Source organism: Gavia stellata, chromosome Z (genome assembly GCF_030936135.1).
Source record: "Gavia stellata isolate bGavSte3 chromosome Z, bGavSte3.hap2, whole genome shotgun sequence".
Taxonomy (NCBI): Eukaryota; Metazoa; Chordata; class Aves; order Gaviiformes; family Gaviidae; genus Gavia; species Gavia stellata.
Genome location: NC_082637.1, coordinates 39,443,018 through 39,460,097, shown reverse-complemented (window position 1 = coordinate 39,460,097; position 17,080 = coordinate 39,443,018). Strand labels below are relative to the sequence as shown.

The 17,080-nt window shown below is 38.6% G+C and overlaps 1 protein-coding gene across 1 annotated transcript in view; it reads left to right on the top strand.

The window, feature by feature from the left end:
* PIP5K1B (phosphatidylinositol-4-phosphate 5-kinase type 1 beta) overlaps positions 1-17,080 on the top strand; it is an 80,458-nt gene that overhangs the window by 35,160 nt on the left and 28,218 nt on the right. The window contains exons 7-10 of the mRNA XM_059833589.1: positions 11,254-11,465; positions 13,922-14,005; positions 14,108-14,156; positions 14,718-14,802. Coding sequence (XP_059689572.1) covers positions 11,254-11,465; positions 13,922-14,005; positions 14,108-14,156; positions 14,718-14,802 — 430 coding nt within the window. The remainder of the gene's footprint in view (positions 1-11,253; positions 11,466-13,921; positions 14,006-14,107; positions 14,157-14,717; positions 14,803-17,080) is intronic.

Genomic DNA, 17,080 nt, shown 5'->3' with positions numbered 1-17,080 from the left:
AACCTCCGTTTCTTTTCCATGCAATTTAATTAGGAAAAACTATGGATGTCAAAGCACTAATGAAGCCTGCATTTTAGTTGAGCTGTTGGGATCTGAGATCATAGAATCAAAGAATGGAATATTCTCAGTTGGAAGGGATCCATGAGAGTCATCGAGTCCAACTCCTGACTCTACACAGGGCAATCTAAACGTTAAACTGTATGTCTAAGAGTGTTGTCCAAATACTTCTTGAACACCAGCAGGCTTGGGGCCATGACCGCTTCCCTGGGGAACTTGTTCCAGTGCTTGACCACCCTCTCACTGAAGAACTTTTCCTAATACCCAATCTGAACTTCCCTGATGCAGCTTTAAGCCATTCCCTCACACCCTATCACCAGGCACTAGAGGTCAGCACCATCCTTTCTGCCCCCCTCATGAGGAAGTTGTAGACAGCAATGAGGTCACCCATCAGTGTCCTCTAAGCTAAACAACCCTAACATACTCGTCTGCTCCTCACAAGTCACATCCTTTCACAATCTTTATTGCCCTCCTTTGGACACATTCTAATATTTTTATATCCTTCTTGTATTGTGGAGCCCAAAACTTCACACAGTACTGGGGGTGAGGCCGCACCAGTGCTGAGTATAGTGGGACAATCACTTCTTTCAACCAGTTGGCTGTACTGGTTGTGCTTAATGCGGGATACGATATCCCCAGGATACGATTGGCCATTTTGGCCACCAGGGCACATTGCTGACTCATTGAGCTCAACATCCAGCATGACCCCCAGATCCCTTTCTACAGGGCTGTCCCCCCGTTTGTACATTCAGGATTACACTGATCCATCTGTGGAAATACAGATTGTTATAGGAAGGTAGTCCAGTAGAGGGTTTTTTTATTCTCATTCTTGCTTTCCATTAATTTGGAGATTTTAATGATTTTTTTCTGAGGCACAATAAATAGCCCTGTGGTATCGTTGTTAAGTATGATAAACTGTATGTAGAGCTGCAAGCTCAGTACTGCTTTGGTAAGTCTGCCTCTTTGTAAGTTAACAAGAGCTAGGAAGCTGAATGGGGGAGGCATGTCTAGCCATCTTATTTCTGGAGCAAAGTAGTTTCTTCCTCAGCTGAAAGGTAGGGCTTAATGTCCACGTAACATTTTCAAGACAGGAGAAAGATATCTGCCATTGTCATTAGAGAAGACCTTGGTGAATGGAATCAGTGCCTCTTGTGGACAGGGAGAATTGTTGTAAAATGGATTTTTTTCTGTAGCAAAGGTAAGAAAATATAAAGTAGGAAAAAGGGGAGTTATCCAGGTCTCTGAGTTTCACAAGATTCACAGGCATTGTGGAAAGAAAAGATTGGCTTTGTCTGAGGGGAATCCCAAGAGTTTCTTAATAAAACAGCAGAATGGGTAGACTGAACTCATCTCAATAGAAGAGGCATCCTGAACATGAGAGTTTGTTGTTCACTGCCACCTGTGGTGCAAGATCGAAAGAGTTGGTTTTGCACATGAATAGGACTTTTTGTTTAATTATCACAGAAGTCTGCTGATGCCTTGTGCTTGGTTTGTAAAGCTTGGTGACCTAATATTCAGCTGCATACTCAGTGTGAGACATTTATCTAACACCACACATTGTTCTTTCTGTGGCCTCTTGCAGTCAGCATTTCCTGCGTTCCTGCCATGTGTGATAATGCAGAATCCATCAGTATGTCACATCTGGAGATCAGGATGCCCTTTAGTGCATTCCCCACCCCCCCCCCCCCCCACCCCTCGCTACCCCTCGCTGTCGTAGGTTACTTACCCAGTCAAAGCCTGGGGGGATCATCTATTGTATAGAAAATAATAAGCAGAATCTAAAAGAGGGAACTGCACTGAAAAGTGAACCCATGAATCAATCATTTAATTGTTATATATAAAGGGGACTCTTACTGGTTCTTTGAAAGTATGGGTAAATTCTTGCTACATGTTGTTTGAGTGCTGCACTACGTATCAGGGTTTTCAGTGTGTAATCTTAGATTAACAACTCTAAAGTTAGTCTGGAGTTCTTAAAGGTCCAGCTAAATCTTACTATTATTAAAAGAAAAGAAGAAAATTATTCTTAAATAATCAGTGTGTACACATACATATAAACTATAGTATAGTATGTGTCTCTGTGTGTCTGTAGATGTATATACACACACCGAATGTTACATGTATATAAAAAAAATTAACTGGCTTTTTTTTTTTCTATTCAAATAAGTCTTATTCTCTGTTGTAAAACAAAGGGAGCAGACACTGTTATCTTTCACATAGCTGAATTTGCTCAACAAATGAGGTTGGATCTGATTTACCTGCCTTGTACTACTGCCTTTAGAAAGAATAGAGATACTCCATCCCTTTTGGGAAAAGGGTATCAGTTTTGCCATTGCCCTTTTCTGTCCATATGGTATTTGGATAACTACTTCGCATGAGTGATAACTGACCTAGATTTTTAGTGCTTCAAAACTTGTCATCTCTTTTTCCTTTTACTCCAAAGTGAGAAAGTTAGTGTAGGCACTGGAATTAAAAAATTATTAAAGAAAGGGAATTTTTGATCTTGCCAGTGTTTCAGGGCTAAGAAGTTCTCTTCTGTGTTGCTTAAATTTGGATTATGTTTTCATTGTTCACATTTGCAATCAGAATCAATAAGCAATGTTTTTTTTCCTGCTGCTTTAATATAAACATCTCTGGCTCGTAGGCCCTCTCCTCCTTAAGCTCTGTCACTAAGTGGAGAGGCCTGGCAGAACTTGCTGGTGACAACAAAGAAGGCCGTGGGGACCTGCTGTGATCTGTGTCTGCTGGCACTGTATCACCCGCCCCATTCAGCAATGGACCCACATTTTCCTTGGTTAGCCTTTACCACTAATATAGCAGCAAAAGCTCTTCTTTGTACCCTTGACATCCCTTGCAAGTCTTAACTCTATCTGATCTTTGCCTTCCTTGACAATAATTTCCATTCCTACATGCCCAGGCAATGTTTCTCAGTTCCTCCTTTGTAGCTTTGTCTGTCCTCCCCCATCCTGTGTGCTGCTTTTTTACATTCAAGCTGTGCTGTGACTTCCTTGCTTTAGCCGAGCTGGCGTCTGGATACATCTCTTTCAGCTGACATAGAACATGTCATCAGCTGACACAGAGCTCCCTCCCCAGGGAAAGGTAGTAGCGGGTATGGCAGTAGTGGACCACTGCTGGAGTATCAGTTCTTGTCTGTCACACCTCCCTGCAGCTCTGATGAGGAGATGCATGATCTGTCCTGTTAGAGGATGGAGCTGACTGGCTTGTGGCGACCTGTCGTGAGCTGGTGCCTCCAGTAGCCATTCCAGATTGTCTGCTTTGGGACAGGTACAGATTGATAGCATTCTCCAGCTCCTGCGTCCCCTGCTTGTTATGTTCAGACCTAAGGTGACAGGGTCTGAAAGGTCTGCTCACAGACCATTTGGCAGTTTTTGCACCTTAGCTAGGCCAAGGAGTGTAACATTACAGTGTTCCTAAAGATGTAATATTACTGAGTTTATCATACATACAATGCATACTATTGAAAATTTGAACTAGCTTTCAGACTATTGCTGAGACTTATTATAGCTATCCTATCCTTGCCAGCAGGCTCTCTCATAGTTATTGGGGTGGGCGGCGGGGGCCAGCGGGGAGACAGGGGACACACTAGAGGCAAACCATACTAAAAATAAATCATTTCACTTGCCTCAATAGCTTTCCTAAAAATCTTTGCTTTGAAGCCTTATTCACTTCAGAGTGCTTTCATTTGTAAAGCCAACGTGCCTGTATTTTGTATAATGGTAAATACTGAGAGTATTGGAATGTAGTTTCAATACCTATGATTTATTTTTAGTAAAGTAATCGTGCTGTTAGCTACTCTGATCATTGTATAAAAATATGAATTATTAAAGAATGGAGCAGATCCTCCAATTTCCAAATAAAATTAGTCTTATAAATATTAACAGACACTGTTCTGTTAATGAATGAGACCAAGAATTAAAAGCTTTATGGCACATAAGCAAGTACTAAGTAAAAACAAAATCAGTAAAGACAGTTTAAAGTGCATTTGGGGATTTCTGGTTTTTTTTTGTCCTTAAAGGTGCAGAAAATTAAGCTTCACGTCAAACTCAGCTGCTGTTGTGTTTCATTATAAACATCTAATCTTGCAGAAATTGTTTCTATGTGGAGGAATACTTCCGTGGGGCAAAGGATAAGCTATGGCAGGAAGTGATGTGTTAGATACAAGTAACATTAGCACAACTCTGTATGAGAAAGGCTAGAAGTGAATTAATAGTAGTATTCTATTTTTCATAGTTGACATGGAATTGAAGTAAAGCTAGGCATCCCTTAATACTTATTTGATCTTTGCTGAAGCTCTTAAGCAGGTTAATAAATATAAATTACCTCTGTTCTGGGCAGAAGGCATGGGGAAGACACCTGTTCTCTTGTATAAGGAATTCACAGTCCAAACACACAAGTAATGAAGTTTGTCTTTTGATCATCCCATGTTAAAAATGAAGATAGAGTTTTATAGAGGTACATGTCAAAGATTACTGTAGGAAAGGTACACCAGTACATCTCATGAGAATATGGTCCAGTGGTTTGATTATGAAAACACTCTTAATGTCTTCCCTGTAATCCCTTAAGGTACAGAAGAACTGGTAACTGTTTATGAAGAGAAAAAAAGAAGGAAGTCCCTTTTAAAACTGACAGTGTCATGGTTATACAGAGATACTATTCCACAAACTTGTTTCTCATCTAGTTACCTAACAAAGCATGTTAATATAACTTTAAACCAGAAACATGAATTTCAGAAGAATAGATAATCGCAGGATTCTGTATTTGTAAATCTTTGCTTCATACACTCACACAGGTACAGTATGTTCTTGAATGTTAACTAGTCATATGCAGGAATTCGGGGTATTCTATTAAAAATAGCCTGGTTCTGTTTTGCCCTTTCCATCTGCTGCTGAATCCAAGAGAAAAGAAAATTGAAAAGGGCTAAAAGGAGGAGTGCATGTAAATGCAGTTAGCTCTATTAACTGGGCAAATGGAAAAAATCTTTCCAAGTATTATTCCTCTTACTCTTTACTTTGCTGTTAATGTCTACTTAGTAAGAGGTTTACCTGTATGCACTCAGATAACCTCTTTTTGTCAGTCAGTGGTCAGTTCCCAGTATTTCTTTCTTGTCTTGTGTAACACTTTCTCATGTATATAAACATCAGAGATAAAAAAAACTCTACACAAATCAAGCAGTATTTATTTATCCTGAAATTTGGGATAAAATTCCCCAGTGGAATTCCAAAGCCATGATATTGTTAAAACTGGAGTTAAGATTTATTCCCCACCTATTTAAAAGCAGGGGAAAAGTGAGGTAGAGTTTATACGAGCACTAGTGATCTCCATTTGTTACTTAAGGATGACTTTTTTCTTAATGAAGCATATTTAAGAGCTGGCCTATAAACTAAAAACTAGTTCTTCTCAGTTAACTTGGTGACCTTAGGGAATCTGTAACACCTGTCACATTTAAAACTACATTAACAAATGTTGTTTTACGCAACTAGACAAAGCAACTCACTGTAAAATTACGGAATTTTGTCTTGCCATGAGAAATTAGATTTTCTGTCTCAATAGGAAGAGTATTTTTTGAGCTATCAGTTGAAGTGCTAATGATCTACAAGTAGGCAAAGTATGCATGTTTTATGATTTCTTCCTTGGTATATCTTTTCCAAATTCATGAAGGTGGAAAAATACGTTTCTTCCTCTGTAATTACAGCTATTACTAAGAAGTGAGATTCAAATCATCTTTACTGTTTCCTTCTTCACCTCTTTCTTTACGGCATGTCTTACTGCAGATGAGGAAACCAAAAGCTTTCCTGGCAGATGAAGATTGACTCAGTGTTTTTCCCTCTGTGGCAGAACACTTAATTTTTGTAGTGTATTTTTGCGTTAGAAAATCAGGAGAATGATTAGATGCCTCGTTAGGAGTATTGTCAGGATTATTTAGAAATATCTCCACACTAACTGGAGTATTAAAGTTTGTGACCATTTTTTTGTCTGGTGGTCAGAGTAGGAGTTAAAGTCATGGGTTTGGTTTTTTTTCTTTCTCATTGCTTAAAATTTTTCACGACATGAAGGACAAAATGCATTGCTGCTAAGACTTTTAAGTAGAATTAGAAACCAAACAACAGAATTCAGCTTGTTGTGTTATGGGATTTTAAATGGAAATTGAGCCTTTTTATTCCAAAGTTGCACTTTAACAGAATTATTTTTATTTAGTTTGATGCAATACTGTTACAGTTTTTGGTTTTTTCCTTTTTCAGACATTCAGTAGCAACGGTTGGAAATGATCCTGTTGCTGGAAAAGCAAAAGGCATAGTTTGTTAGGGGTGCTTTCTAAATTTGTAAGAATTTCATGCAAGTCTTGAGGAATGTTCTAAACAAAAGTATGTGGTTACCGATTTTTCATTTGTAAGTTAATATTAGACAATTAATATATTGATATCTATATTGCAAAATATCTGTTACGGAAGCAATGACAATTAATCCAATTGTGGTCACACGTTTTTTAAGAACAACAAAAGAATTTCAAGATGTTTTTACTAGTGAGAATTGAGTGGCTTTTTAGAGTCTGGATTTTTTCCTTTATTATATTAGCAAAGAACACTATGGTCTTTTCCAAGGAAATCACATTTTAAAAGTGGCATTAATGGCCTGACTAACAAAGAAGCCTGTAAAGACAAGGAAATTCAAAGTTGAAGACACAGGGTCATATGTCATATTTTTCAGGTCTGGATATTTTTTTTATCACTGCTGTTTTAGTCAGTTGCTGCAAAAGTCTCAAGCTTTATGGCATGAACGCATATCTGTTTTGTGCTGAAGCAACCATGACAGAGACTTTGTATGATCAAATTTATTCACTGGATTTTTCAAAACCCTAAGTAGTGGGGGGGTTTTGCTAGTTTTCTTGTCTTTTCTTCTATGTCAAAGGGTCTACACAGATTATTCTTTAACTCGAACAATTTCATTGACCCATTCTACAGCATGTCCTTATAAACAGTGGTGTTGGCACAAGTTAAAGGAGCATTGAACTGCAGGATAGGCCAGAAAGAATAGATGGCATGGCATGGCATGGAGGTGGACAATGTGCTAATCTTAGATGAAGGGCCTCTTTGTCAGAAATGGTAGTTTGAGGAAAATGGACATGGAATGATACTGCAGATCTCTTGTATCTTTGTATGTTATCACTTCTGTAGTATCAATTGAAATTCCAATTTTCTCTTTACTTCTACTTTGAAAATCAAAAACCAGACTGTAATTTTTAGGGGTGTTAGTTAACAATGTGTTTCAAGAATTCTGTTGAAATGGAAGTGACTCCACATACACTTTGGGGGGGTTGGTGATTTATTTTCTTGGGATAGATTGTTTCTGAACTAGACCCATTACTAGGCATTTGACATTGGGGATGAGTGACGCTTACCATCTGGAAGTTGTCAGAGCAGCTCAAGCCAGCCTTGCAAGCAGTACTTGGTGACCAAGTGACAACATCATGTTGACAGAATCTGTGTAGCTAGTGTAATAACGCATATATAAATACAAATGAGATGAACAATTTAATGTTGCATTAATGAACTGAAGATTTACTTGTCATTATCAAATACAACACTTAATCATACTGTGTACTAACAAATAAGAACATCCTTGCTGAAATCTCCCAGTGCCATTTTGCTAGCAAGGTGCATTTCGGAGCAGTTACATGAGTAAAGATAGAATTTCTCTCACTTTAAATACAGAAGGAATGTATTTCTGGGAGTTAATGTCGATTTGTAGTGATCTCACATGGATGACATCAGGTGTTTTACAGGATTTTCTCATTTTGCTGTGAATATAGCCCTTTAATACTGTGATTAGTCCAGCTTAGGGGGTTGGACTAGATGATCTCCAGAGATCCCTTCCAGCCCCTATCATTCTGTGATTCTATGATTTGTTTGAGTGTTTTTTCATTAGATTAGGATCTCATTTTGGTACCTTTGTAGCAAAAATTTGCTGCTGCTTCTCAAAAGCAGTTCCATCTAAAATCATCAGCTACTTGCAAGCAACCCTCGACCTGGGAAAAGGCTTATGCCTTTTTATGTTCTCATAGGATGCTGCATGTTCAGAAATAGCTTTATGTGCTGCATTCTGTAAATCTTTCTTGGCAAACCAGATTAATTTTTACAACTGTGTGTGCAAAATGTTACACACATTTAAAAATAATCATGGTTTGATATTTTAAATATTAATGATGATACATATGTGGGAACCCTTCAGATATATTCAGCTGTAAATCCCACTGACTGAGGTAAAATTTCTGTCTTAATACAGGCTGAAGAGTTTGTTTGTTTGAAGTAAGTTTTTGTTGATGTTTGAGATTCTTCCTTGTTAGTCTGGTTAATTATTTCTTATCAGAATTTTCCTTAAAAACAAACAGGGAAGTGAAACACGCTTACATCTGGTCAAAAGATGTGTATTTGCATAAGGAGTGTCTGGTTTGGTTATCAAATTTCTAAGGGGAGGTAATCAGAACTGTGTATCAAACCAGCAGGCAGACAGAGATGGACCGGTCATATTACGATATCCTGAAGACACTTTGTAGACTGGACAATCCTGCCTCTGAGTAGGACCATGAACAGGGTGTTCGGGGGACAATGGCTAGAGTTCATATGCTATGTGCTGTTTGTAAGATAAGTACTGCAGTTAATCCATTGGATGTGCACTTGTTTCAATTTCATAATGAACTGGACTAAAAAAAAAAGCTACTTGTTTTTATGATGTTTTTCAGTAATCCTAGAACAAAGTCATAAATAGTCAAAGATATTTTTAGTCCATTGTATAGTACAAGTAGTACGGGTTTAAGTGACAGTGGTGAATTGATGCATACAGAAAGATCTATTTGATCACATAAGAGGTCCCTGTGGAAGAAGCAGCACATTATACCACAGCCTTCCATGAGGCTACATCCAATCCTAGACGTAGGTTATGTAATTAGTGCAGTTAAATCATAACGTGTCTAATGTAATTTAATTCAAAAGGCGGTAAAGAATAGGTTGAAGGCAAAGCTGTCAGCAGTTATGTTTATAATTGTAAAATAAAAGTGGCAATGCTTTTTCCAAGCCTGACTAGCTGCTGTAATCTGACTTTGCATAAATAGTGTTGCTGACTGTACTACTAAGGTAAGTATTTTTGCAGAGGATGAATTGTATTATTTTTTCAGCCTACCGAGAATCTACTTTCAGTATTTGGCTGCAAATATCCACTGATTACATATTTTTAACGAATACATTATATAGTAATTCTAATTCCTTGTTGAGAAAGTCTGAGTAAAGGTTAGTAGTAAGCAAGCAGTAAAGAAAATTCTAGAACTTATTTGGCACCAAGTGTCTGTGCCTTTGTACCTGTTAGCTGCACTATTTTTGCAATTCATGATCGTAAAAAAGGAAGTTATTAGCCATCAACATTCCCACACAATGCTCAATAAAATATAATTATCTTCTTGTATGGTAATTTAGAATATGCTTTTTTGTTGTGTCCTGAAATCCTGTGTGAGTTCTGTCATCAGAGGATGATGTGGAGTACTGAGGGCCATACATTAGCAGCCTTTTTCTTGTTCCATTCGAACTAACCCACCTCTGTGCAGGATTACTCTGAGCAAGATAAAACCTACCATGTCTTCTAAACTCCTCCTTTGTGTCTGGAAATCAGAATGAGGCTATGCCTTTCTACACTTAGATTACAGTATGGTATGCTTTGTTTCTTCACTTTAAAGGCTTACAACAGTGCTAAAATTAAGACACCCAGTTCCTCATGGAAGATAAATGCCAGAGATAGAAAAGAATTCAGCTGTATTGTACATTTGGCTTCTACTTAATGTAACGAGTACATAAGAAATACAGATGGAGTGGAACAGAGCTTTCCTACCTCTTTGCCCATATACTTGGACATTGGAATTAAAATTATCTCTTGGGATGTGTTAAGTAGTGGACTCCCTTTTCTTCCTCATACAATTTACAGACCACTAGACCTTTCCTGATGATCGCCAACAAATCTCATTTTGGATTTACAAGATGTGTCTTAAGAGTTCACAAGCCATCTCAGTGTTTTGTGTAAAAAGTATTTATGCTTTGGTAGTCTTCATCAAAATGACATACCTGGAGTTACTGCTCTTTATTTGTCATCTCTGCATTTTGTTCTTGTTCACATAAAAAGATGTACTATTGCCTCTTGTTTCCATGCCAGAAATTACACCATTATCTTAGGGCATTGTGTGCCAAAACGTATCATGAATCATTGCTGAGCTGCATGAGGTAAAGGAGAGGTGAGTGGCACAGCATATCCTTCCTGTTTGCTACTGGTTTTTCTCCCTCTGCTTAGCACTGCTCTTGCATAAGGTATTTAACACAGTTACCTGCTAACAGTTTGGTTATATTGCTAGATGTGATCACAGCTTGTTTTAGTTCACATTTGCACATTGACTTGAACTGTATTTCCTTTTAGTGGAAGTATGCCAGACTTCATAATAATGTAGCTGACTAGAAACTTATGACAGTACACGTGCATGAAATAAGATGTGGAACTTGCCTACAGACAGAGGCAAAAATGGTTGGTAGAGCTCGAAGAGAAGGCTGGTTGGTTAAGTCACGCTTCAGAAGTAAAATTGCCTTTGCAGTTTAGATAGGCCCTGTTTAACCTAACAAAGACAGATGCATGATTTTTGTACCCAAATCCCATCAGCTGTTAATGAGAGGGTGGTAGCAAATGCTTTTTTAACATTTGAAAGTTCTCCAAGAATACTTTTTCAGTTATAAACAGGAAGTGGAGGGGAGGTAGAGAGCAGTCTAGGCAGAAATGCTTAGTAAAGTCTGGAACATGCATTAGAGGTGACTTTAAAAATGTCTGTAGTTCATAAGTATATGGTGGAATTATTAATTTATTATTTGCTGTAAATAAAGAAGATGCTGACTGGACATATCTTCCTTGGCTATAGAATTACATTGGATTACATTTCAGCTGTGCATCTTTTCCTTCCCACTTGTAACAAGAACATTGAGCTAATTAGATAACTAGCACTTTCACTTATGTGGGGTAGTAAAAGATTTTTGTTCAATTATAATTTCACGCATTTTCCTAACAAGAGAAACTTGAGCCTTGAAGGCCTATTTTTATGTAGGTTTTCAAAATGATGCTGTGTAATTCATATTCTATGTAGTCTGTTTTTGTTGATAGGTTCTAGAAAGTTTTAAGATCATGGATTACAGTCTGCTGCTGGGAATCCACATACTGAACAGTAACATGAAGGAAAAAGAGGGAGAGTGTTCACAGAGCGCATTGGATGCGAAACGTCCTGGAGGGCAGAAAGTTCTCTATTCCACCGCCATGGAGTCTATACAGGGCCCTGGGAAGTCAGGGGATTCTGTCACCACAGAGACAACAAACACGTAAGTGCCATAACCTGCTTTTAAGGTTGCTATTAAAACTTGCACATTCTGTTTCTTCAGTCTGTGTCACTTGGTATTAAGAAGCAAAACGTTCAAGAGTACACTTGCATGTCAGGAATTGAAAGATTAAGCTGCTTTTTTTCCCCCAAAAAAAGCTTGGACCATCAAGATTTGCTGCAGAGCAGTAAATTAAAACATTCATTAGTAGATTGATCATCTTAAATACATGATAGCAAATTTGGTTAGTTCAGAGTGATTTATCTATGCACAAGTGCATTTGTTTATAAAAGAGATGTTATGAGACAGCTATTACAAGAGTCCCAGGTATAATCTAATTTTAACTGGAAGCAGCCTGATGAACCATAATCAAAAACTATTTATTAACATTGAAATGGATATTCCTACAGTGGTTATTTTCACCTCAAAATAGTATACTCAATACGTAGAATTGTATCATCAACCACTGAAGTGCAGTCGTATCCATGTACGATATTTCCTGAGATTAACAACCACTGCTTTCCTCTTATTTTTCTATCTAGCAAAAACTGCAGTAGAAATTTAAGTACATAGACAATAGTTTTTCTATTGTTTCCTTTGAAATACATTCAGTGTTAGTGAGGCCATTATGTTCACCATTCTCATTCTGTATAATCAGTCCTTCATTATAGTAAGGGTTTAATTTCAAATTAAGGATTTACTCTTCTCCTGGTTCTCAAGGGAGCTGTCTAGGTAAATACAACTAATGATACAGAAACATGTGCTTCAACCTACAGCAAACAAATAGGAGAATTATGGTATTTAGCATTTATAGAGCATTTCTAGATGTTCAGAGCTCTAGAATGTAAATTAGACAGAGCTGAATTGCACTCAGTTTTTACAGAGTTACTCACATTCACACAGAAGATGGTGAATGCTCTTGTATGGTGGCAGAGGTGTTGCACTGGCAGTTTTAGGGGGTGTTGGTTTTTGGTTTTGTCTTTTAACTAAAAGGCAAAGCTGATTATATAGGTCATTCAAGAAGGTCCCTGTGGTTATTATGTATGGAAAACTCCCCGGGGCTCCCACATCACTTCAGCTAATGTAGTGCTACCTAGATCCTGAGCAGTGTAGTACTGCTGCTGAAGGCCTACTGCAGCAGTTGAGTCCTTCCTTGACTCCTTGCCCTATCTCCTCGCTCGTATTGACATAACGGGTAGTGTGGCAGACCTCACTGAGATGGATTAAAATAAGCCTAGGTCTTACAAAAAAGACCCCTAGGTCAGTCTTCTGCTGTGGTTCATTGTAAGGCCATACAAGCATGAGGCTGAGAATGGATACCCAGCAGCAATAACTGCTGCTTGTTTTGGATTGAATTTACAGTCATAGCTTCCAGGAAAAGCTGACAGAATATAGTTTTGTAAACCCCTTAACGCTTCTGAATGCCTGACCAGTTAATTGAGCTGGAGTTTACGGTTAACAGGGTTTTACAGTAATTTAAACTCCACTTGTTCTTACATGGTTTCCTTTGTGAATAATAAAAAGACTTCTCCCCCTTGACCCCCCACCAAAAAAAAAAAAAGTTGAGTAGATGGTAGCCCTGTTTTGTCAGGGGAAGGGAGTACTGTGCTTTAGTGGCAGAATGGGGAATACACTCTCAACTATGTCCTTGGTAGCTGTTTCAGGTGTGTATTATTTGTTTCTCAAGCTCTTAAAAAAGATTTGGAGGTATTACATATGTTGCATCTTCAATCTCTTTTTCTTCTGGTTATGTAGTAGGTCAATCAATGTCGACAGAAACTGACAAACCGAAAATTGGATTTCGATTTCTGGTTCTAAAAACAGTGGAGCTTTTTTCTAGGTCGTGGAGTAGGAAGAGATGGTCTCAGGATGAGCACCTTGTTCGTTAAGGTCATGGCTGAGTAAATACTCTGAACCAAGTGGAGATCTAGGCAGTCAGGCTTCTCAGCTTGATACTGTTACTTTTTCTGTCACTAATCTGTCTGTAAAGAAGTTTCGGAAGAGTACATACTTAATTTTTAGTGAAAAATACGAAAAACCACCTTTTCAGACTTGGAGTAATGTGACAGCTCTCTACAGTTTTGTTACATGTGATCAATAAAGTGACAAAATTCTCCTTTAGCTAGGCAAAATTATTTCTTTTCTGTAGTAATAAACTGTTGTATACCTTTTTCCAATTTTCAGATCATCTAAATATTTCCAATTCTATCTAAAAATTATCCTGAAATACTCTTTGTTTATAATGGATATTTACCACTGGATACCAGATACTTTAGGTTGGCTATTTAAAATCGGTTGTATGCTAAGTAACCCACATTTGACTGACTTTGCAGTGTGGCATCTAGCTTTAGTGTTGTGCCTATTTCTTTGGGTTTGAAAATGGGTACAGTTCACCTGCTAACTGATGATCAGAGATGTCTTAAAGGATAATCTAACTACATTTTTCTTGTTTCTCTCAGAATGGGAGGTATTCCAGCTAAAAGCCATAAAGGAGAAAAGCTGCTTCTATTTATGGGTATTATTGATATTCTCCAGTCTTATAGGTAAGTTGAATTTCAAGTTTTTATTGAATAAGCTATTCTGAAATTACTTACAAATATGGACATTTTATAAAGCAGTTCTAATTTTGGTTTTTTTATGCTTAGGTTAATGAAGAAGCTGGAACATTCTTGGAAAGCTCTTGTTTATGATGGGGTAAGTAGACTTTAGTATTTTTTTTAACTGCTGATATTTTTAGTTAATGGAACTGTGATTTATGTTGACCAGGAAAGATCTAGCTCCGGTATTTGTAGTCTACCATCACCACGTGGTTTGGGCTGTTGCTGAAATCTTTTAGGTCCATTTCCCAATACATGCTTTGATTTTATTGATCTTTCAAAAAGCAACTAAAATGATCAGTTTGTCTTTATAACTTACACAAGACAATGGCCAATTAGCAGGACATTGATGAATCTGTAACTGAAAAATGTACATAATGTGAAAAAAAGCATTTCAAATGCTAGGAAGATTTTGCAGAATATGGCTGTATAATTCATAACTCATAATTTCATAAATGACATACCTAAAGAAAAGATCTTGAAGAATTAACCTTTAAAAAGGAAATACTTGTTAGGATTCATTTGTTTTGAAATGTAATGCCTGAAATGCCTGAAACGTATGATATAGTTTACCTGAGGTGTCTACCTTCTTTCTTGACAATATACTTGTGATTTACTTATGGAAAATATGAGACTGAGATCTTTTTCAATCTTGTAGGACACTGTTTCAGTTCACCGACCAAGTTTTTATGCAGACAGATTTTTAAAGTTTATGAGTACAAGAGTTTTCAGGAAAGTTCAAGGTAAGAAAGTTGTGACTTTTACTCTTTTATGTATTTTTATAATCATTACTTTATAACGCTCCTGTCTTGGCAATAAAATAATCCTTTCTTCAACATCATGTAGCATGTACATTGCTGGAAGTTGAGTTCCCTTACTAAAGTTAATGGGATTGTACTCTAATAGTGAAATTACAGATCATTATTTGCTATGTATTTTTTGTCACATCAGGGGCATCTGAAGGTAAAACAGGTTCCCTTATATTAGCATTGATACAAAGATAAATTTCATGACCTAATGATGTGTCTAGTCCTGCATCTGTTATTTGTAGGAATAGTCCCATTGATTTTTAATTTATTTAATTTGCAAAATTAAAGATTGTTTACATACCACCTCCAGCATGTTTGAAAGATAGGCATTCTTCCCTTTGATATGGATTTCTTCTGTGCTTTATCAAGGAAAAAAATCAGAAGTTGGATATTAATAAAGTCTTTGTCACTTTCACCTGTTTCTATTTTCCCTTCCATTTCTCCTTCCTTAATCTTTAAATTCATTCTCAAGGGTAAGACACATATCACTATTAGCTACTTACGGGGTGTGGTGGGTTGACCCTGGCTAGATGCCAGTTGCCCACCAAGCCGTTCTATCATTCCCCCTCTTCACCTGGACAGGAGGAGAAAAATATAACGAAAGGGTCATGGGTCAAGATAAGGACAGGGAGATACTCACCAATTACCAATCACAGGCAAAATAGACTCGACTCAGGGAAATTAATTTAATTTATTACCAATCAAATCAGTGTAGCATAATGAGAAATAAACCCAAATCTTAAAACAACTTCCCCCCACCCCTCCCTTCGTCCCGGGCTCAACTTCACTCCCGAATTCTCTACCTCCTCCACCTCAGTCGGCGCAGGGGGATGGGGAATGGGGGTTGCGGTCAGTTCATCACATGTCGTTTCTGCCGCTCCTTCCTCCTCACACTCTTCCCCTGCTCCAGCGTGGGGTCCCTCCCACAGGAGACAGTCCTCTACAAACCTCTCCAAAGTGAGTCCTTCCCACAGGCTGCAGTTCTTCATGAACTGCTCCAGCATGGGTCCTTTCCACGGGGTGCAGTTCTTCAGGAACAGACTGCTCCAGCGTGGGTCCCCCACAGGGTCACAAGTTCTGCCAGCAAACCTGCTCCAGCGTGGGCTCCTCTCTCCACAGGGTCACAGGTCCTGCCAGGAACCTGCTCCACCGTGGACTCTCCACGGGGTCACAGCCTCCTTCAGGGCACATCCAGCTGCTCTGGGGTGGAGTCCTCCACGGGCTGCAGGTGGATATCTGCTCCACTGTGGACCTCCATAGGCTGCAGGGGGACAGCCTGCCTCACCATGGTCTTCACCACGGGCTGCAGGGGAATCTGCTCCGGTGCCTGGAGCACCTCCTCCCCTCCTTCTTCACTGACCTTGGTGTCTGCAGAGCTGTTTCTCTCACATATTCTCACTCCTCTCTCCACTGCTGTTCTGCCAGGTTTTTTTTTTTTCCCCATTCTTAAATGTGTTATCACAGAGGAGCTACCACCATCGCTGATGGGCTCAGCCTTGGCCAGCAGTGAATCCATCTTGGAGCTGGCTGGCATTGGCTGTGTTGGACATGGGGGAAGCTTCTAGCAGCTTCTCACAGAACCCACCCCTGTAGCTCCCCTGCTACCAAAACCTTGCCACACAAACCCAATACACAGGGGAAAGAAAAAAAGCCAAGAGAAACCCACCATCACTACAGAGGGACATCGCTATCAAGAGTTGTCCAAAGGCTTAAGTATAAGTCTTGCAGCAATAATTTAACTATTGATTGTCAGTTCTCTCAAATAAAATTAATTTATTTCTAGAACTTAAAGCAGACCCTGAAACTGTAGATCCTCTTAAAGCATTGGGGATGGAAGGTAAATCGATCCTATGTAGGTGAGTTCTTCCTGTACGTTGTAGTTTAACCCTGGTAGGGAGCTGAGCCCCACACAGACGATCACTCACTTCCCCCACAGTGGGATGGGGGAGAGAATCAGAAGGGTAAAAGTGAGAAAACTCTTGGGTTGGGATAAAGACAGTTTAATAGGGAAAGCAAAAGTTGCATGTGCAAGCAAAGAAAAGTAAGGAATTAATCCACTACCCATCAGCAGGCAGTTGTTTAGCCATCTCCAGGAAAGCAGGGCTTCATGTGTAATGGTTACTTGGGAAGACAAGACATGAATTTTTCCCTCTTGCTCCTGTTTATCCCACCTTTTATTGCTCAGTATGATGACATATGGTCTGGGATATCC